At 39.4% G+C, this 24,197-nt stretch overlaps 1 protein-coding gene across 1 annotated transcript in view; it reads left to right on the plus strand.

Moving 5' to 3' along the window:
• Positions 1–23,657, plus strand: part of ldlrad2 (low density lipoprotein receptor class A domain containing 2) — a 45,243-nt gene extending 21,586 nt beyond the window's left edge. The window contains exon 5 of the mRNA XM_062545142.1: positions 22,942–23,657. Coding sequence (XP_062401126.1) covers positions 22,942–23,219 — 278 coding nt within the window. The 3' untranslated portion in view covers positions 23,220–23,657. The remainder of the gene's footprint in view (positions 1–22,941) is intronic.
• The last annotated feature ends 540 nt before the right edge of the window (positions 23,658–24,197 follow it).

The raw sequence follows: 24,197 nt of genomic DNA on the forward strand, positions 1-24,197 counted from the left end.
AATCTGATGTATTTCACGGGGCATATAATAAGGTCTTAGATTGACCGATAGCAGTTCAATGTCTTTTGTGCAAAGTCTATGTTTCACGGTGATGTGTGCTGGGTTACAGTACCTGTTGTTTATGAACACGCATATATGTCCACCTTTGCTCTTCCCAGAGTTTGAGTCGCGGACTGCCCTTACCAGTGTAAAGCCTTCCAGTTCGACAGATGAATCGGGATCTGACTCCGTCAGCCAGGTTTCTGATAAGCAAATCAGACAAGACTGTCGGTAGTCAGCCACGTGTTGCGAACAGGCCCGGAGTTCATCAGTTTTATTCCGAATGCTTTGTACGTTCCCAAACATGATGGTTGGTAAAGGTGGCCTGAATGGCCTCTTTTTCAGTCGAGCTCGCACTCCCCCTTTCCTTCCACGTTTTCGCTTTGGTTTGTCGCATCCAAGAGGTGGTGTCGGTAATCCCATAAGTTCATCTCGGGGGAGAGAGGGAACCGCTTCCCTGATGCTCAGCAGAGCCTCTCGGCTATAGGTGATTTTAAGTTGAAGACCCTCGGAAAGCCCAGTCGCAAGCACCATGTAGTCCAGGAGGCAAAATATTAAAACTACAAGAAGAAATACTTTGGTGTTTCTCCTCATCTTGTGTTAATTTGGGCGTTTACACTTAGTTCGCAATATTTAAGACACAAACTTTGATCAAACAAAACGAACAAACAAACAAGACGCGCACCTGACCGTGTCGCCGCAACGAGCATGCGCCATGGATGCTGTGTATTTTCCTGGAAATTACCTCCTTGTTTGTCATGTAATTAAACAAAAACAATAAGTAAAGTTTCAAATAATTACCATTTTATTATACTTAAAATGAAAGCTGTTTGCATCGCTATTACCTAAAAACTGCAGAGTTATTGCACTGGAAACTGCATGGAAATAACCTGTAATAAGTGGCTACAAAGGATTATTCATAAAATGATATCAAAATACCATAGAAATTACCACCTTAATTAATGCTGTTTGCATTGCTATTACCTAGAAACAGCAGAGTAATTGCACTAGAAACTGCATAGAAATTACTGGTAATAAGTGGTAACAAGTGGTAACAAGGGATTGTTACCATGAAATTACATAGAAATTACCATACAATTACCACCTTATTAGCGAGCCGTAATGTAAAGTGTTACCCTGATTGGAATCCTATAGGACTTTCTGATAAAGAAAGTAAGTGGGCGCAGAATCGGACTGAGCAGCGGGGTAATTTTGGGGCTGATTGAAGACCACACCAAGATTTTTCTTTTGTCATAAAGTGCAAGACTGGGCAACCGAGGCAACATGACCAGAGAAGGTTAGTCGGGGAAAAAGATAGGGAGTACATTTTGATTGATTTCATTGTGTATAGTTTTCATGGTTGATTTTGTGTGGGTTTTTTTTTCAGTTAGCCTATTAGCTGGTTTAATTTGCATTGAGCTCAATGAGAATGAAACCAGCTAATAGGCTAATTGAAAAAAAAAAAAAACAGCTTGCCAATCTCTAGGATCCATAGTATCCTGAATCCATGAAATAACTGGCCTTATTTCATGGATCCAGGATCCAAATATTATATTTTATATAATACAAATCTGCTTGCCTCTATGGGAATTTAACATAGGGGTTCCAATACTGTATCCCCTGTAATTTAAAACGTTTTTTTTTTTTATGTAAGGCATTAAGATTTCCAAAAGATTATTTCATTTCCCTCGTTTTAGTCAACTTTAGCATGTGTTCAACTACTTATGACACTCACTGTAGTTTTGCAGTATGATAATACTTTATTATTTCAGATATTTAAGGTCAAGGGATATTTTTTACAGCGGTTTGAAGGTTGTGTGTGTGTGTGTGTGTGTGTGTGTGTGTGTGTGTGTGTGTGTGTGTGTGTGTGTGTGTGTGTGTGTGTGTGAAGGGAGTAGAAAAATAGCAGAAATACCAACTCGATAAGGCCCTTCCTTTTTATTACATGAATATAATGTTGACTTTAACTAGATAACATAACATATAACCAGCGCTCAGTCCTGCACATTCTCTCCGCAAAAATAAATCACACCTGTGAATTTGTTTCCATCTCCTACTCCGTCCCTACTGCAACTTTTATGTATGTAAATGAGTGTGTGCATGTGTTCGCTTTCACTTCTGTAAGAGTGCTTCTCTGTCTGTGAGTCTTCACCTGTGAGTGTGTGTGGTGGGGATAATGGGTTTGTGTGTGTGTGTAAGTGTGTGTGTGTGTGTGTGTGTGTGTGTCTTCTTGCCTGCATTTGTGTGTGTGTTTAACCCTCTAAGCGCCACTGTCGAGTTAACTCAACAAGATGCGGTACTGTATAAAACGGCCGAGTTGGTCAAATAGGGTGCCAAATTTCGTTCAAACTCCCTGCCACTAGTTGGCAGACATGTCAAACTACGTCCCTGACTCAGAAATACGTCATGCTTCTATACAAAATTTTCGAGCAAGGGCACTTTAAATCAGTGGGAAATATCAGCTGAGCTAAGTCGCGTGTGAGCCATTGTATCAGAGCGGTAGTGTGAACGTAAACGAGTATTAGCATTAGATAATCGTCTAAACACATCAAAAAAGTTTACCAGGAATGAAGTGTTGGGTCTTCTGTTCACTGACAGTTATTCTGAAGGGAAATATCTGCCTTTAGAAGATGACGGGGATTTGTTTATTCACACGCGTCTCTGCCTAGCAAGCAATGCTGCAGCTGGACAACGAGAGATAAGTCCTACACCAAGCACAAACGTGGATCTTTTGCCCAATGTCAGTGTTATGAACAGTATTTCACCTGTTGTAGGTGTTCATAGGGAAGTTAGCAGACCCTCATCAGACGTGTTAGTTGTGTGGAGAATGAAAGTGGCGCCGGAGCACTGCCTTTTTATCGCGCTAGCCATCCAAAATAGGCTACAGGTGTAGGCAGTGTGGGGTAGTTTTTATGTTATGCTTTGCAATGAGAAGTACCATGAAACAGTTAGCAGACCCTCATCAGACATGTTAGTTGTGTGGAGAACGAGAGTGGCGTCGGGGCACTGTGTTTTTTATCGCGCTAGCCATATGCTCCCTCGACAGTGACAGTGTGCCTCTCCATAATCGCGAGGACGGTAAACGTGGTGGAGCCTTGTCTTGTCTAATATCAATAGATGTGTTAGACGAGGTCGACATGTCCATAGGAGAGCTTGGGGAAACGTAGAGGCAGTGTGGGGAGTCGTAACGAGAATTAGAATAGACGGAGCCATGCGAGTTCTCTCCACTCGGCCGGCGCGCGTGGCAGATCTAATTGCTGCCGTCAGACAAAATAGGCTACAGGTGTAGGCAGTGTGGAGTGGGTTTTTATTAGAGATGCTCCGATCAGCATTTTTGGGGCCGATCACCGATTACCGATCATCAAAATCATGATCGGCCGATTGCCGATCACTGCCGATCACAGAATGGCAGGGGAATGAGAGTCTTTTAACAATAGTCTAGCAGAGTTTGCATCATTTGTAGAAATTAAACTAACTATGAATTAATGTAAGTGGCATAAAAGACAGTAGGCCTATAGGCTAGTCAAGATGTTGAAGAACCACCATTTATCGATTTGTATTTAGAAAATGAAATAACTTTGGCCATCTTTTCCAAATATGCAGCGAGACATAAAATGATTTCATACAAGGAGGGGGTCAGGCAGACCAACACACAGATCACCTAAATGGGATGGGACCAAATTACATTGCCTAGGCTACTTGAAAAGTATAGCTTCTAAATAGACTGACTACATTAAATAAAAAACGTGTTACACCAAAACCTACTGCCTCAAAGTGCAAAACTATGGCCTTTTCTCTGTTCCAAATCCCCCCAAAAAAGAAATAATGTAAGCTACTGTAAGCAATAAATTGCAAGTCTTTTTTATCTTGGAATCCCCCATGACTGAAACATGCCGTTAAATGCCACCAGTTTGAGTCAATAAAGTGCGCTGTTAAGCTAGCAGGGACATTGGACAGGCGTCTGCGCTTGGGAAGCTAATATGCCTATTCTTCAGCTTGTCAATGTAGGCTACACTGTTTGGTAACGCGGGGAGATACACATTAGGCTAGTATTTTGTGCCTGCGGGGTAATATCGTGGATCAAGGCAGGTTAGGGCAGACTTACATTGCGCGATATTGCCATGTTTTCACAGTCGATGAATAAATATCCAAAGTCGGGACAGAAATCATGGCGCGGCGCGCTCCCGTGTACTCGTTTAATGTAAGGTGTTAATTAGCGGTTGTAAGCCAGTCGGAGTCTTTTTCTAATTCTGCCGTTACAACAATATCAAACATGTCTGATATTATCGCATGTCTGCATAGGCCTAGTCTGTGACTAGTTTGTGACTTAAAACTCTATGATTTGTCTTTAGATGTGAGAGTCTGACTGTCTTTCAAAAATCTTTTAGGCTACAGATATTTGCAAAATCGTAACTGGGCTTTATCCTCCACAACGAAATAGAGGTTGTTCGAGGAGGCAAATTAATTCTGAACGTAATGCCTTTCCATCTTATCATCCCTATCGTTAGTAGGCCTACAGTCGGCTGATTGAAGGATGGGGAAGTTGGCTGGTTTAGTTTCTCATACCCGACATATTCAGTTGTCCGTCAGTGGTGTTTAAACGTCTTTGGTGGCTTCCACCTCGAGGGATTTCAGCACGACATACATTGCAAATGGTTAATTTTACACTGAACCTTTAGCCTACTCATGTTTGCCACTGCAAGCTCCTCTCTACTCTAGGCTGTTGTGTGCCTCTGCGCCGCGCCTGCAGGTGAAAAAATGTCACGCAAGTAATTTAGGTCACATGATCGGCTTTTTTGATCGGCGCTTTTGAGCTTCACCGATCAAGCCATTTTTAGCCAATATCGGCCGATCATGATCGGCGGCCGATCGATCGGAGCATCACTAGTTTTTATGTTATGCCTTGCAATGAGAAGTACCATGAAACACTACAAGAAGTGTCACCTGGATGAATAGGGATTCATTATCTTTACAGCAAAATGCCTGCCACAGAAATTTGCATTCCCATCATCTTGCCATTTATTATTTATTATTTACACTATTGATTTACTATTTCCCTGACCATTTAGTATGGCACATTGCACAATGTGTGTTCTTTTTGTGTGTTCATGTCCTTGTGATGTGTATGTCAACTAAGAAAAAAAAAACTAAAAAAAAACACAAAGTGGCAGATCTAAAGGCCATAGTCAGACAAAATACAGGTGTAGGCAGTGTGTGGTGGGCCTTTGTGTTGTGCCCTGCAATTAGAGGTACCACACCATGAAACACTACAAGAAGTGTCACCTGGATGAACAGGGATTCATTATCTCTATGGCAAAAGGCCTGCTACATAAATTCGCAGCATCATCATCATTCCCATCATCTTGCTATTAGTAGCCTATGATGATTTACTATTTCCCTGACCATTCAGTATGGTACAATGTTTGTTCTTTTTGTGTTTTCATGTCCTGGTGATGTGTATGTCTGTCAGCAAAAATATTAATAATAATAATATTAATATTTTTATAATAATATTAACAATTCATGAAAAATTAAAAAAATCCAGATGGCCGCCACCATATGACGTCATTATGACGCCATAATATGCAAATTAGTTGGATACATTTAATCCCTACATAAACTTTGGGTCATCCTTAATATTTCTCTAATTTACAGAAAGTCTCTATCTCTTATCACTTTTAAGTTAAAGCCTTTTGAAATTAATATGTCAAAATTGAACGTTTTAGGAAAAAACCTCTGGCGCCATAAGGGTTAAAGGAACACTTCACCGTTTTTTCATATTAAACTACGTTATTCCCCTAATTAAGACGAGTTGATACATACCTCTCACGTTTCAATGCGTGCACTCACTGGCTCTGGCGCACGGCACACCTTTGATAGCACTTAGTTAGCCCAATGCATTCATTAGGATCCAAACAGCGATGAAATTAGAAGCGACCAAACACATCAAAGTTGTGCCGCGCGCCAGAGCCAGTGAGTGCACGCATTGAAATGTGAGAGGTATGTATCAACTTGTCTTAAAGAGACCCTATGCAACTTTTTCATAGTCATAAAATCGCTTAGAAATCGTTGTTTTGCTTGACTGACCAGTTTTATCAAAAACAGTCACATTTCCTCCCGCCCCTAGTGTCCCTATCCGCTAATTACAACCTTGCAACTTTCTGATAAACGATCGTCTGCTGTTTACATCTGGAAGTCAGAGACGCGAAAGGAACAAGAAGAACCACGCTTGCAATTTATATATTTATATATAGCCTATATATATGTATAAATATACACGCTAAAGCTGTCGGGGAAGCTCTGCAGAGAAATATGCAAGCATAAAACGAGCGAAAACGAAAAACGAAACCGAAACCAGAGATGAAATCGCCAATCCTGCATTACACCTCTTTAATTAAGCGAATAACGTAGTTTAATATGAAAAAACGTTCCTTTAATGTGTCTGTGTGTTTATGTTCACTTGTGAGTGTGCGTGTGTGTGGGTATTGGGTAGAGATGCACCGATTGCAGTTTTTTGGGCTGATTCCGATTTCTCATAGAATTTGACCTGCCGATACCAATTTTAGCCGATTCTTCTAACCACTTCATAGCACACACAAGTAGTTTTCCAACTTTTCTTTAATAGAACATGTATGAATGTAATCAATTGATCAATAATGGAATGGCGGTAGCACTTTATAATAACCGTCGCCTATAAATGGTAAATTAATACTTTATTTACAGTTTTTTTCAATCGCTAACAAGCATTTGTCCATTCATTTGACACATTTTCAAAACTCTAAACACAGACTCACACCTACAAAACACAATTGGCCAAATGGATAATTTTCCTCTCAAAAACACATTCCATGTTGTTACACCACATTTTGTTACATATACACTAACTCGTCATTTCTCAGCATTCAATAACTTTACCAAAACACTGGAAATCTGACTCAAAATGAAATCATTCTGTCAAAGAATAAAACTTGTTTTCACTTCACAAGATACATGCAGTCAGTCAGAGTACACTAGGTTTCAAAATACTGGCTATTGTTGACAATACAAAAACTGCATAGACTTTTCAGTGTTTCACTGTTTCAGTTTTACAGGTATGTGCATGCAAAACATGCAATCCACTGTTTTTACACTATATTTCTTGGTTGGGAACTGTATCCACATGTAATGTTCACATTCAAAAACATTCCAATAAAAAGCAAATCAAAATGTTCTTTTACTGTTTAGACAGGAGGTAGGCCTACAGTAGAAATACTGTTTACAGTATGATAGAACAGAATCAGATAGAACAAAAGGTGAACAGTATTGCTTACAGTGAACAAAATATCCATGAAACGCACAAGAGCCTTCTGAACAAAAAAACAGCAAAAAGCCCAGATAAAAAGGGGGGAACAAAATAAAACACAAAATTACTGTCATCAACATTGCATCTGATATTTACATGTATTCTCCTTTCTTAGTGAAAGGCCTAGGTTGATAGTGGTACAAATTTCATCACTGACTACTGTTCTTGCAGCCCTTGGAATGCCACCACCACATATTCTTACACCTCTACCTTGCCCTCTCCTTGGGCCTACTCTTCTCCCTGGCCCTGCTCCTCTCACTGCTCCTCTCACTGGCCTGCCTTTCTTCCTGGGCCCCCTTGCTCTTACTCTTCCTGGTACAGACATCACAGTGTTTGTCTTTTCCTGTTTTCGTTTCCAAAAACATCACTAATCAAAGTCCTCCTTTTACTGTGTCAATGTCATATGAAAAAAATAACCCCTGCCACTGAGTCTAAGCCAGACTGGAATTGGCTGTGGTTGGCCCAATTTACCCAACATCATGTGTGTCATTTATTCAATTGTTTGTTATCAGCTGAGATATATTGCTTTGAACTGATATCTTTGCAGAAGCAGAGGTTTTTGTACTGTAGGTTTGGAATATTGTGTTTGCTATTGTGGGATGTTGTGTTTTAACATTCGTAAATAATAGAAAAACGATACATCATTTTGTTAAGAGGTATAGCTGGTCTGTTAAGAAAATGTAAGCATTGTGGAAATGTATTCACTGACTGCATACTGTGTGAAAACAACATGCAATGTGTGAATGGTATGGCCACAAAAGACCAACGCTGTGCTAACTATGTTTAGAGTTTTGAAAATGTGTCAAATGAATGGACAAACGCTTGTTAGCGATTGAAAAAAACTGTAGTATAAATGTGTACATAATATAACTGTTTAGAAATCACATAATGATAGTTAGTTAATTATTGTTAACTGTTATTAGACTGCCTATAATAAGTAAATCGATAGTTTATGTAGTATAAATTAAGTTACTTACAAGCATATTTGTTAACAGTTAACGTGGAGCTTTAAGTGTTAACAAGCAGGTTGTTAATGGTGACAAAGACATTTCTTAGCTACTTGTAGTAAATTCTGCAGCCCCCCAATCTAAAGTGAGAACCATGTAACTAACAGTTAGCCTAACGTTATATCTTTAGATAACTTGATCGATTAAGCTGTGAGAAATGCACCTTCAACATTGTTGCAATTAGTGGGATTTGAACTAGGGACGCCTGCGTCGCACTATGTGCTGCAGCCAATTGAGCTACGTCTATATTACCATATTATTAGAAGTTGTTTTACTTGTTTCTATGTTCCGCTGATGTTCTATATCATACTGTAACAACCCATTAAGAGTCAGGATTTAATTAACTGCTTTATTCACCAAGTTGTCTCACAAGCTTTAGAACAGCGTACGTGTGTAGCACCGCATTATGTAATAACACCGCATTATGTAATAATGTAGTAAATGTGCACGCCATTATGTAATAATTTCCGCATTCTGTAATAATCTGCCGCATTATGTAATACACTTCTTGAACGCAATATGTAATACATTTTGTTGCATTATGTAATAAGTTATTACATATTGCGGTTGTTACTACATAATGCGGGTGTTGCGTTTTTTTGCCAAATGTAACAATTGGTGCATTATGTAATAACCAACCGAAATTAACATTTTCATTGATTAAAAACAGCTTGATAATGTGTATTTTACTCAAAATTAATGCTTACTAATAAGTATTAATTTAATGATGCAATTAAGTATTTAAGCAACTAAATGATAAACAATTCAGCTGCAACATACAGCCTAACACACTGATCACACAATGGAACTGCAGAATAATAAAGTGAATTTTAACAATGTTCTTTACCTACAGTAAAACAGGCCATGACTCACATTTCACACACATATAGCCAAACTATCAGTATATGGAGGGAACTGCCTATCAGAATTCCATTTGATTTATGCTGTTCAGGCACTTAGCCTAAGCCACTACTTGATATTGCTCCTCCTGCAAGGTACTGATTGGGACTCAGGACTGGCTAGGCTAGTTATTAGGGCCCGAGCACCGAGGTGCTGAAGCGGCTGCACCGTAGGTGCATGGCCCTATTGTTTTTGCTCTGATTAAATTTCTTCCGGGCCACATTTTGCCTTTTTTCACCAAATTGGCATGCTCTAAAACTCTTGAAATTTGGCATCTATGTGTGGAATTGGTAACACTACTAAGTGACAGAGCTCTGGCCTAGGGTGTGGCTCAGGGACTCTATAGCGCCACCTAACGTGTTGTCTGTTGTGGTTGACACATACATTCACGGAAATGGCCCAGATTTGGTGGACATGTGTGTTCTATTAATCTAAACAATTTGACATTTAAACTTTATAGTGAATCTTAGAAGAATTTGAGTTATGATTATGATGATTTCTGCACATCACATATTTTGAAAGAAATCTCCTAGACGGTTTATCGAAATCATGTCATATAAGCACTAAAATGATCTTGAGGGGTTGCTCAAGAGGAATTGCGACCAGATTTTTTAATTTTCGAAGTATATCGAAATGGCGAAGGTTTGAATTATGGCGTCTTATTAAGAAACAGGAAGTTGGTGTTATAGGCAGAAAAAAAGATTTTAAATTGGATGTAACTTGGTAGCTACATGTGGAATTACTTCTGCTAGTCAGAGACAGAGCTCTGGCCCAAGGTGTGGCTTTGGGACTCTATAGCGCCACCTAGCAGCACGTTATCTGTTGACACAAACATTCACAAAAATGAACCAAATTTGGTGGACTTGTGTGTTATTGCTATCGCTAATCAGAGACAGAGCTTTGGCCTAGGGTGTCGCTTAGGGACTCTATAGCGCCACCTAATGCGTTGTCTGTATGTGGTTGACACATACATTCACGAAAATTAACCAAATTTGGTGGGCTTGTGTATTATTGCTATCGCTAGTCAGAGACAGAGCTCTAGCTCTATAGCGCCACCTTGCGTGTTGTCTGTTGTGGTTGACACATACAGTCACGAAAATTAATCAAATGTTGTGGGCTTGTGTGTTATTGCTACCGCTAGTTAAAGACAGAGCTCTGGCCAAGGGTGTGGCTTAGGGACTCTATAGCGCCACCTAACACATTGTCTATTATGGTTGACACATACATTCACGACAATTAGGTAGGCTTGTGTGTTATTGCTGCAGCTAGTCAGAGAGCTTTGGCCTAGGGTGTGGCTTAGGGACTCTATAGCGCCACCTAGCCTGTTGTCTGTTGTGGTTGACACATACATTGATGAAAATTAACCAAATTTGGTGGGCATGCGTGTTGCTCATGCACATGCCCACCAACAATTACGTATTGCTTTGTTAGATTCCGTGATGACCGGGCCCACCATCGCCGCTTGCAGCTATATTTATTATTATTCATTTTATTTTGTTTTGTTGTACTACAAACTAAGCAGGATTTAGACTGAGATACTGTGTCCTCAATGAACTTGAAAAGAAAACCTTTTATGTTAATATGTGTTAGCTTAGCTTATGGTTGGCTATGTCAACACCAGCTAACTTAGCCAATAATATAATAATATCTGTTAACAGAAAACAGAATGCATGGCACACCCATCTTGTGCACAGCCCATGTTTAATTATTTGGTGCTGTATGTCTTATCTTTGCTGCTGCCTGAGCAAAGACAGAGATTTACTTGACAATTTTATAAATTGGTTAACTATCAGAAGCACTTACCTCCAAACTTGATCTCATGACTAATATGACTGAAAATATTAATTGAAAAGAACCCCTTGTGCGTTTAAATGAGCACAACCAAAGTTAAAAGGTGGATTGTTACAATGTAAGCTGAGCAATAGTTGATATACTGTCCCCTTACTTATCATTTTTGAGTAAAATACACATTATCATGCTGTTTTTAATCAATGAAAATGTCAATTTTGGTTGGTTACTAATGCACCAATTGTTACATTTGGCAAAAAAAAAAACGCAACAACCGCATTATGTAGTAACAACAGCAATATGTAATAACTTATTACATAATGCAGCACAATGTATTACATATTGCGTTCAAGAAGTTTATTACATAATTACATTATTACAAAATGCGGCAATTATTACATAATGGCGTGCACATTTATTACATTATTACATAATGCAGTGTTATTACATAATGCGGTGCTACACCGTGGCCCAAGTCTGGCGCAGAACCCACAAGATTATACTATATAAACTATCGATTTACTTATCATAGGCAGCCTAATAACAGTTAACAATAATTAACTAACTATCATTATGTGATTTCTAAACAGTTATATTATGTATAAATGTATACTAAATAAAGTATTAATTTACCATTTATAGGTGACGGTTATTATAAAGAGCTACCGGAATGGCTGTTAAAAAATGTGAACAGACAGATTCTTCTTCGGGTTGCACTCAGTGCACGTTAAATGCGCTATAAAAATAAAGTTACCTTACCTTACCTAACCTTCTTCAGCTGCAGTATCAAATGCTTCCCTGTGTGAGACATTAATTTCACACACTACTAATAGAAATGCACTGTTATGGAGCACCTTTTTTTCCCTTCTTAACTAAAATATCCAACTGTACATATCTTCAGAATACTGATAAGTGTACAACTGGAAAGTTTGGTGTTGTTACGGGTGAATGTTAAATCCTAGGGGTGTGAGGATGCCGCAACTAGTTAAACTAAAGAGAAAAGTAGTAAACACAAACAAGGAAGTAGTTGAATGAAATGACGGTTTATTGATATGGTTTATTGATAAAACAAAATAAGGGTTCAAACGTTAGGCTTGGCCTATGGCAATGTAGACATGACGAACGAACACATAAACAAACAAACAAGCCACCCAGGCTATAAAATGAGCATATCCAGGTACTGCACCTGGACACCTCAGGCCACACTAACACACCAAACAGCCTTATGCCAAACCCGGCACACCCTGGCCACACCAAAGCCAGGATGTGCTACACCGTAGCCATTTAAACTCCCCAGTCTGGGAGAGTAGTTGCCACACTCAGCACACACCGCAAACAAGACATACACACTACACACAGCCATCCACGGCTTTCACTCAACCGAGGATGCTGGCGGGCTTAAAGGGATATTCCGCCATTTTTGGAAATACGCTCATTTTCCACCTCCCCTCGAGCAAAACAATCGATATTTACCTTGCTCCCGTTCATCCAGCCATTCTGTGAGTCTGGCGATACAACTTTTAGCTTCAGCCTAGCATAGATCATTGAATCGGATTAGACCATTAGCTTCTCGCCTGCTAGCTTCATGTTTAAAAGTGACTAAGATTTCTGGTAGTTTTCCCATTTAAAACGTGTCTCCTCTCAAGTTAGAAAGTGCAATAAGACCAACTGAAAATGAAACCTGGCGTTTTTCTAGGCTGATTTGACATGGAACTACACTCTCATCTGGCGTAATAATCAAGGCAACTTGCAAACGTACCATAGGTGCAGCGATATCGTACGCAGCATCTGAAAATAGTCCCCATAGAAAACAAGCAGTAGTAGTGCCAGTAGTTTGCAAGTTGCCTTGATTATTACGCCAGATGAGAGTGTAGTAAAAACGCCAGGTTTCATTTTCAATTAGCATTAATTGCCACGGAGATTAAACGATTTAAGCTTTGTAGGCTACTATTTCGTAGAGGGCCTAGGTATTAACTTTGAAAAATGTCTCTGCCCCCTGCGAAAGTAGGCATATAGCCTACATTTTCATAAGGATTACTCTGCAAACTAAAGCATATTAAGTAGGCATAGGTGTACTTGGGCTGAAAGACCACAGCTGTGGCGCAACTGGTTCGCGTGTCTGCACTGTGACGGCAACCCGGGATCGACTCCCACTCTGTCATCCTCTCCGGATCCCACCAGTGAGAGGCCAAATTTGCTCCAAAAATATATGTATTAAAAAAATTAAAGATGTTTTAGTTTTGCGAATGGATGCTGACTTGGACCGTTTTCATGTGTTCGTGCTCGTGTAATCTCCCTGCCAGTTGTTTTTGGTCCGTATGACAGCATTTACAGACAAAAGCGTGATTTAAGCTACATTGTAACAACTCATGTTTAGTTTGATACTCAGAAAAATGTGCAAGATCGTACAAAAGTAGGCTGTAATATTTAAACACATGTGCAGGTCGCATTTACAGCACTTTTATAATTTGATGTTAAATAAAGCATAAAATGCAACTCCTCACTCATAGTAATGAAGGGAGAGAAGAGGGATGTATATCCTAATACACAGGGGTGTCCAGAACATCTTAAAGGTTGGGTACGGATTTCGCAAAACGGACGGCGGAGTTTGAACATATACAACCTCAAGTCCCGCCCTCCATGCACGAGCGACAATTCAAATGCACAGCGCGAGAGCGAGCCAGGCTAAATGAAATGCCAGCCTGGCGTCTACAGCACTATGAGCTCTAGTCTCCATACAATCACTCACATCAACTTCCCCAATTACATTCTTTATTCACCTCCAAAGGGTTGTAGTACCTATGGTTCAGTAGCCATAGGTGTGTATATTTGAACAGAATCTGGTTTGGTTCTTACCTGGGCGATTATCTCCTGAAATATCCGAGTTTAGTGCTGGCCCGTTGGTTCGCCTATTCCACTGTAGCTCCAAGCTGTTAAGTTTCGATTTCATGTTTACAACACTCTTCGTGTCACGGTAAAATGTAATTTTTGCTACATAGCTTATTTATTGCGTGGGTGATTGAGTTTCCGTAGGTATCCGCTGCCTTAGTTTGTATAGAAATGAAGTGACACATACAACAAGAGGGGAACATGGACGTGCAGCAGCGGGCAGTTGGTTTCATTTCAGCACTGACTCGCGGTCACCAGCTTTCGAAAGGGTCGCGCGCGGTGGGGAGGAGGAAGAGGAGTAAGACGTTAGATTGACGAACGAGCTGTGAAATGATGGTATGGGGTGAGGAATACTATTGGCTGGAGTTTTTCGAGCCCTGCCCGCTCCGCAGATGATTGACGTGTTTAACTTCCATTTCAGTGCTTCCAACTCAGTGGCTATAAGTGGGTTAGGAATAGGATTTCAAGTGATTTTGCAAAAATGGCCAACAAAGCTAATTCCATACCCTACCTTTAATTGTTGATTTAATATATATTGCCTTCATAATTTCTATGAAAACAAATATGACCTCAATTTCCCTCTCCCTTCAAGCACATCCGAAATGTAGCGCTGTTTTAACCCCTACCCCTTCAATGCGAGTGTTCTCCGCACTTACAAAGTGAGTAGGGACGTTTCGGAAAGCCCCAATGTGTCTGTCGAGAGAGGGGGGGGGGGAACTGGTTAGACGAGTGTGGGGGAGGGGGAATGAGCGCATAAGACAATTGCTCTTCATGAAGCTGTTACAATGGATAGTGTTATGTAGGCTACTGTAGGCCTGCTGCACCGACATTGGTCGTCTTTAGGCCTATACCGTCTTTAAGCGTCTTTGTCCGAATCCGATGGAGACTGAAAGTTGGTACAAAAATAACTGGGATGAAGTGGTACAAAAGTAAATGTTTCAACACAAAGTCTATGCCACTGCTCAGGGTGAAAGGATATAGTGAAAGCCTAAGGCAGCGATTCCCAAACTTTTTATTATAACGCACCAACTTCAACATCTTCATCTAGGCCTTAAGCCACACGCTAAAAAGGCAACACGGGTAAAAAGGCCCTCGTTTAAGACACGACCACACAACAGCATATGCTCATTCCCACGCAACATTTCAAATTTATCATTCTGAACGTGAGCTAGATTGAGCGCTATGAAACGTCAAGTCATGCCCTATGAGGGACATTCTAAAACGCTTAACGTAAAAAAGATTAACGTGGCTTAAGGGCGGAAAACAACGATCAATCATCACCAAATTTCTCATGACCATATATTGTCATGGACACTTAAACCTGTCAAAAAAACTAAACCATAATCCAACGATTATAGAAGATATCTCACATTTAGGCTACATTGTCTTCTTCATTAGCGCCTATGGCGAGAAAAAGGCTTTGGTTTAATGTATCTAAACAACGATGTCCACCAAATTTCTCTCTCATAATTACTCATCATAATCACTTTAAACTATAAATATATCGAACCCAAACTCAAATTATTATGGACGTTATATGTCATGAAGAGTTTCTGCCCCATTAACGCCTATTGAAAGGAAAAAGCTTAACGTGATTTAATCAGTGATGGGCAGTAACGCGTTAGAAGTAACGCGTTACTGTAATCCGATTACTTTTTTCAAGTAACGAGTAAAGTAAGGGATTACAATTGCAAAACAGTAATTAGATTACCCTTACTTTCCTGCAAGCAGGCTGCGTTACTGCGTTACTAAACCGTGATTTAATTGCTTTGTGAGACTGTCTGACAATCAGTAGCCTATAACGTGCAAGGCATTGCGAGAGATGTAAACAAAAGACGCATATCAGCAAGACAACGGAGTGCAGGAGAGAGCATGACCATGCTGCATTTCACAGCCTACGTGAGTTGGGGATTTCCTAAATTTTTCCCATAGTTCGGGACAGGGACTTGTTTTAGCCTACTTATCTTTACTTTACTTTATTCTTCTTTCTACTTTCATTTAATTTCGATGACTTATGCTTTTGCCTATAGCTTTCACTGTGGATGCTTCAACTCAAATGTCTTTTCAAATTCGAAATTGAGGTCGTTGACGTTCGAACTTGTTTTCGGTGGACATAAGGTTAAGTTTGTAGGTTACCATCGGAGTTTTTGCGAGACATGAGTAAAATGTCCGTAAATAGCCTAATAGGTAGAGCCTGTATCATTCTCTGTTGGCTGGTCGCTTTCAGACATAACCTGCAGTAGCCTATGAGGTTTGCCAAACGGAGGTCCGATTCTTCGGTTAATTAGGCTATACATTCCAGATTTTCTGTGTGCTTGAGTGAGGGGTGGTGCAGAATATGCGGCCGCTGTCACAGGGCTACTGTGTTTGTTTTACCACCGACAGCGCGCCGTTTCGAATGTTGTTGCAATGCAGCATGTGTTCTGTTACATCCGCAGCATCGATGAAAGATTGGAGCGTGATATGCAGGCGTAACATTTAATTGGAACTCAGCAGTGACGCTCGTTGTCATTTAACATAATTCACGTTCAAGATCTTTATTTACAAATGTGTTGCATGCAGTTCATAGTTCGCGGAACTCGTTTTATGTACAACACTGCATTTGATTCTATTTTACAGAATGGAATATGCAGAAAGAATAGAATAAGGCTGAAAGGTGTATTGCTTTATGCATATTCAGGTTGCGGAGCCTAGCTAGTGTGTTTTTGAAAAGTAACTAAGTAAAGTAATTAGTAAAGTAACTAATTACTTTTTGGGGAAAAGTAATCAGTAAAGTAACATGATTACTTTCTTGGATAAGTAATCAGTAACTAATTACTTTCCCCAAGTAACTTGACCAACACTGGATTTAATGCACCTAAACAACGATCAGTGATCACCAAAATTCTCTCTCATATTACTTCTCATAAGCACATAAAACTCTCAAAAAATTGGGCCCAAACTCCAATAATTAAGAACGTTATCTGACATTAAGCATTGTATAGGCCTATATGGCTTAACGTGGAATAAGGTTGGAAAACAACGACCAATGATCACCAAATTTCTCTCTCATATTACCTCTCAGCACATAAAACTCTCAAAATATCGAACCCGAACTCCAATAATTATGGACATTATCTGACATTAAGCAGTCTCATTGACGACTATTGAAAGGAAAAAACTTGGTAACACTTTATATTAAGACACACATATTCACCATTAGTTAGCTGCTTACTAACATGTGTATTAGTAGCATATTAGCCATTTGTTAGTCATTAAGTAATTAAATAATACCTTATTCTGCAAGACCTTATTCTACCCTTACTAGACTCTTAATTAAGAATTCCCCCATGTAAACTCCTAATTACCCCTTATTCATACTTATTAAGTAAGTTGTTGCATATGAATTATGACTTAAATATGCATGGCTCAGTATGGGGCTTGTAAGGTGGTAGTACCACAAGAACAGTTATTCACCCCTGATAATACTTATTAAAGATGGTCTATTCAAATTGAACTAGACACTAAACCACAAGTGCTAATAGTGTACAAATAATTAATAATTAAGTCTTTGTAATGCCAAATATGTTCCCTATTCTAAAGTTGGATCTTTGTTCACAATTAATTCACAATTAATTTGACACTGTACTGTGTCACACTAAAGGAGAACTCTGGTGTGATCCAATCCAAGAGTAAAGTGCTGTCCGTAGGGGAAAGAACAGAAAATTTTATACAACATACAGTAGACCAAATAGGAAACCAACAACTAACACTAACTGAATGGGGCATGGGTAAATAAAACTGATAGTGAATCTCTGTTAGTGTTAGCTGCCTGTTAACTATAGGTCTTTGTTGAATCAAATTTTCTCATTCTGAGTCTGTGACCTCAAACAGCAGAGCTATAGATTGATTCACAACGGATGTCTTTTTTACCATGTGACCCTATACTTTAAAAAAAATGTTTTGAGGTTGAGACTTTTGATTACTCAGGAGCCAAGAAAGTTAGCATACAAATGTATCCAGGTTTGCCTTTCTCACTATCTCCTATTCAGTATGAAAGAGATATTCTTTTTATTTGTGCTAACTTGGCTGTCTGCTTGTTGTGTAGCCTACTGCGTGCTGTAATACAGTTAATAAGTGTGAATAGGAGGCAACTTTAGTTTAGGGAACACATGGGGGTTAATAAGTGCCAAATTAATTGTGAATTAGATGTGAACAATGACCCAACTTCAGAATAGGGAACATATTTGGCATTACAAAGACTTAATTATGAGTTATTTGTACACTATTAGCACTGGTGGTTTAGTGTCTAATTCCATTCAAATAGACCATCTTTGATAAGTATTATTAGGGGTGAATAACTGTTCTTGTGGTACTACCACCTTACAAGCCCCATACTGAGTCATGCATATTTAGGTCATAATTCATATGGAACAACTTATTTAATAACTATGAATAAGGGGTAATTAGGAGCTTACATAGGGGACATTCTTAATTAAGGGTCTAGTAAGGGTAGAATAAGGTCTTGCAAAATAAGGTATTAATTAGTGACTTATAATGACTAACAAATGGCTAATATGCTACTAATAGACATGTTAATAAGCAGCTAACTAATGGTGAATATGTGTGTCTTAAAGTGTTACCAAAAACTTAACGTGGTTTAATGCACCTAAACAACGATCATTGATAACCAAATTTCTCTCTCATATTACTTTTCATAAGCACATCAAACTATCAAAAACTCGGACCCAAACTCCATGGACGTTATCTGACATAAGCATAGGCCTACAAAGGAAAGTTCTCCGCGCTTCTGTTGTGCGACAATCTGGTGCAACCAGGCCAGGACAGAAGTAGCCTATACAACTCTGATGAACAACTTATGTATACGACTCTGATGAAGACGTTTGTAATGTCGAAACGTTAGTCAATGACATCTGCGTTGCACCAGCATTCCTCCTCTTTTCATAAGCATAGGCCTATTGCTGCCTACAAAAAGGCTTAACGTGGAATACGTTAATAACATTACTAATTACACCCGGGTGCAAATAATCAACATTACTATTTACACCCGATGTCTAACATCCATGTACCCTGTCAATAGGCCTGTGTATTTACCAGCTCTACAGTAGGCTAGGCCTAATTTAGTTTTTAACAGTTTTTAGCTGTTTTGCCATGTCTGGGTTACTTGGAAGTGATTATACAAATATTAGGCTAATGAGTGGTCATGTGGTAGCTTGATCAAAGGCAAGCTATAGTTCAAAGAGTTGTTTTCTGAGTTGTCTTCCAGGCAGCGCTGCCACTGTTGACTTAGAGGCACTTAATCCTACTCCTAACCTTAACCCATGCCTAACCCCAGAGCCTCCAGCAGCGCTGCCTTGAAGACAAGGTTGGGGGCTCCAAGAAACCTTTCTACTCACAACTAGGCTACTGAAGCTTACTTCTACTTAACTGTACTCATAACTGAAATAAAACTAGTCAGTCTTTGACAGGTTCAAAAAGCACAAACTCTTATTTGCCGCGAGGCTACGTCATCTAAGAAAAAAGAAGTCGTTCGTACTTTGGCATGCAAAAAAAACCCCAACACATTAACTGGGAATCAAACCTGGGTCCCCAGATTCATAACCCATTCACTTACCCACTGCGCTACGTTTCGTTGTATCAGTGAGGCATAGCCTACTACTAATCCTTGAATGACTTGTTATGGTTGCTAGGTAACGGTAAACAAACTAAAAGATAGTTTTTCTTGATTTTGCTTACAAACGGACGGATTTACCCGTTCACTGAACAAGGTTTATGGAAATTTAGCACCACTTTAGCATCTAAAATATTGTTTTAATAATCCTAACTTGTTAGATTTAGGATTTAGGTTGGCCATCTCCTGCCAAGATGGTCCCGCTATGTTGGATAGCACACATTTCAGGTTTGGGTGCAAATAAGAAAATGCCTCCATTCCACTATTTCCACCCGGGTGCAAATAATCGCTCCGTAAAAATAATCTGTTGGTGATTTATTGTAATTTTTCAAATAAACAAAATGAGGAAAAATCCAACATTAAAAGGAAGCAAATTATTTTGAGAATTGTATTTCAATTAATCATAAAATGGCCCTGATATGTCACTAGCCATTTAGAAATCATGCTAATTTCAAATACTTATATCACTGACAACAGTAGTCCGGCCAAGATATTTTCATTTAAAAGTGAAGTTGCAGCCCTCAACTGATGTTGATGTTGTTATGTTGTGTTTTGGTTTGATGCGCCGCCCTACACTATCTACAAATCACGAAGTCAGTAGTATTTCGCCATCCGGGTTGCCAGCTATGCTAGTTACCACCATAGACAGCTGCAGCTACAAACAAGTTGGATAAAATATGTCTACCGTTATGGAGCCTAAAAGACCTTGTTATGAATCCGAAATACGTCTAAATAAAACAAGGATTTAGGAGATTGAGACGGCTGAAAACGGAGAAGAATTTGAGGACAGACGTCAGTGTTGTTAATTTGCTCCTGGACAGTTAAAGATTCATCAGTTTGGCTAACTTACTTAGATGATAACATCTCATTTATGAGCTTATTTCAGAGTTTGTCGTTCGTTTTCATTATTTATAAAACATCGTCTTTTTGGCGATTTTGGTGGTTTCCAGTGATGGGCAGTAACGCGTTAGAAGTAACGCGTTACTGTAATCCAATTACTTTTTTCAAGTAACGAGTAAAGTAAGGGATTACAATGGCAAAATCAGTAATTAGATTACCGTTACTTTAGGCTGCGTTACTGCGTTACTAAACTGCGATTTTAATTGCTTTGTGAGACTGTCTGGTGACAATCAGTATAATGTCCAACGCATTGCGAGAGATGTAAACAACAGACGAGACAACAGAGTGCGGGAGAGAGCATGACCATGCTGCATTTAACAGCCTACATGAGTTGGGGTTTTCCTAAACTTTTCCCATAGTTCGGGACTTGGACTTCTTTTGCTTATCTTTACTTCCCTTTTATTGTTCTTTCTACTTTCATTTCATTCGATGACTTATGCTTTCACTCTGGACTGATGCTTCAACTCAAATGTCTTTTCAAATTCGAAATTGGGGTTGTGACGTTCAAACTTGTTTTCGGTGGACATAATTAACCGTCGGAGTCTTTGCGAGACAATGAGCAAAATGTCCGTAAATAATAGAGCCTGTTTCATCTGCGTTCTCTGTAGTCGCTTTCAAACATAACCCCTGCGGTAGCCTATGAGGTTTGCCAGACGGAGGTCCGACTCTTCGGTTAATTATAGGCTACAGAATCTATGTATGTTTGAGTGAGGGGTGGCGCAGAATGCGGCCGCTGTCACAGGACTTAATGTTTTTATTTTACCACCGACAGCGCGCCCGTATTGTTGCAACAATGCAGCATGTACTCTGTTACATCCGCAGCATCGATGAAAGATTGGAGCGTGACATGCAGGTTAACTGCGCAACGTTTAATTGAAACTCAGCAGTGACGCTCGTTGTTCATTTCACATAATCTGAACGAATTCACGATCTTTATTTACAAATGTGTTGCATGCAGTTCATAGTTCACAGAACTCGTTTATGCACAACACTGCATTTGATTCTATTTTATATGATGGAATATGCAGAAAGAATAAAATTAGGCTGAAAGGTGTATTGCTTTATAGCATATTCAGGTTGTGTAGCCTAGTTAGTGTGTTTTTTAAAAGTAACTAAGTAAAGTAATTGTAAAGTAACTAATTACTTTTGGGGAAAAGTAATCAGTAAAGTAACGGGATTACTTTCTTGGACAAGTAATCAGTAACTAATTACTTTTTCCAAGTAACTTGACCAACACTGGTGGTTTCTGGCAAATATATGCATTACTTTACATTCCTGAACATTCTCTAACCATCGTCATTTCGAATAGCTGTTTTCGGCACTAAAATTCATTTTAATCTTTTCACGGAGAGCAGCTGCTTAATGCTGTTCATGGTGCTTTCTGCCCCTTGCGTGTGCGCGCATGTTTTCGAGAAATCATGACAGTTGAACATGGGCGTTCCAATACTTATGACCCCCTATATTTTAAGGAAAACATTTATTTATTTACAATACATTATTCATTCACAAAGAAAATTGATGTCATTAAAGGTTGAATATTTCCTCATTGTTTCATTTAAGGCATTAAGATCAATTTCCAAAAGATGATTTTATATTTAACTTTAAGCATGTGTTCCAATACTTTTGGAGGGCACTGTATGTGGACAGTTGGTTTTTAGGGTCTACAAACTATATTTTACATCAAATTTCATTTCTAAACAAATAGAGTTGTTCGACACACTCTCCTGTACATCACAATATTTTTTTACCTGATTTTACCTTCTTGAGTAGAAACTTTTTACATATATGCCTGGAACATTCAGCACATGGCCATTACTGTCACCCATGTTGAATTGATGTCATCAGGCAGTTAATATCCCAAATATAGGATGATATATATTGTAATTATATTGCACTGGATCTACTAAAACTGCCCTCATGTGGATTGGAGTATATCAACATTATAAACGAATAGAAAACAGAGCTAAAGTTACTATCCACAGATGTGGACATTGCGCATGAAAGGGTGGTTATTCTGTTTTTCACTATTTGGAATATGACCTTATTTGGGCTATGACATTAGACACGGAAGAAGGTGTTTACATGACTCTTGTACAATCTGAATATTGTCATTATTCCGAATGAAACCGAAATATGGTGTGCATGGAAACGTAGCCATTGTTCCAGTTGTCGATTGAATACAAACATTTCAGTTGTTCTTCAATCTTACCGAGGACTGATGTAATTTTTCATATATTTTTGTCATACCAATCAAGAAATGTGCCCCCTTTGTTTAATAGTAAAACATTTTCCTAGTATGTAGGACATTAACAGTATTGTGGACAGTCTATTTAAGTATTGATGGATACACTGTAACAAATACTGCTTGCCTTCCTAGTTGTATTCATTGTTTATTTGATCTCCAGAGTTCCTTGTGCCCCCTTTGGCTTTGTATGTGACACTTGGGCTGATGGTGGGGATAGTGCTGCTTTGCTGGTGCTGCTGGTCCCCCGGTTGGTTCTTGTGGAGGGTGAGTGTTTGCCGCCTCCTGCCCTGCTGCAACTCCTTTTGTGCATCATGCCAGCTCTGTGCCTGCAGCTGCTCTCAGAACAAGGATCACCGTCTGGCCACAGTCTCACCTCAGAGCTCACTGACTAATGCTGCCACCAACAACAGCATTAGTACTACAACTGTAACTGTATAGCTCTTAAACAGACTCAGAGACCAAATACGTTTATCGGAGTCGGAGTTGTGTATCGGATGTGTGTACTTAGACTCCTATAACAGAAAAAGCTGATATTATTACTTAGCTACTTTTTCTGTTGCCTTTTACTGTCATCATCTCATCATGTTTTAATATTACATTGTATCCATATTTGTAGTCCATATTTGAGATGATAACCAGTGTGTTGATATGGTGTACTGTAAATCATGCATCTGTAAGGCTTACATCAATATCTTTGCTTCAGATCATTGAATTCACAAAAACCTTTTGTTGTATTTTATGTATGTAAACAAAATGTAACTAAGTCATGATTGTTTGACTTTTCTGTATTCTGGTTATTACATGCTATTCCAACCAAGCATTTTTGTGAGGATAAGAACTTGGGTCTGGCTTAGTCAGTCCCCAATTCAATCACAAAAAAATACTTAACCTGAATAAAATCATCATACACATGATCTTTTCTTTACCTTTTACTTTACATCACACTGTCATGCTTGACCGACTCATGCCAACTCTAGCCGTTCATTTTCAGGTGGATCAAGGAAGAGAAAGAGAGTGTGTGTGTCTGTGTGGAAAGAATAGGGGAGGGGGAAAAATGCGAGTGAACACACAGTGAGGTGAATCACTAGCCCAGAGCAGTGAGCTGCCTGCCCAACCAGCGGCGCTCAGGGAGCAGTGAATGGTTAGGTGCCTTGCTCAAAAGCACTTCAGCCGTGGACTGGTCGGGGATTGAACCGGCAACCCTCCAGTTACAAGCCCCAAGCCCTAACCAGTAGGCCACGGCTAAGGGGCGTGTGTGTGTGTTTATGTATATGAGCGGTGTGTGTTTATTTTATTTCATTCATTTATTTTATTTACTTATTATCTATTACCCTCTTCCTCCTCACTCACACTCACACACACACCTGACTGCCCTCCTACCCCACCTTAACCTACAGTAACTCCCCAGACACACAG

The sequence above is a fragment of the Sardina pilchardus genome, chromosome 9 (assembly GCF_963854185.1).
Source record: "Sardina pilchardus chromosome 9, fSarPil1.1, whole genome shotgun sequence".
In the NCBI taxonomy this organism is placed as follows: domain Eukaryota; kingdom Metazoa; phylum Chordata; class Actinopteri; order Clupeiformes; family Clupeidae; genus Sardina; species Sardina pilchardus.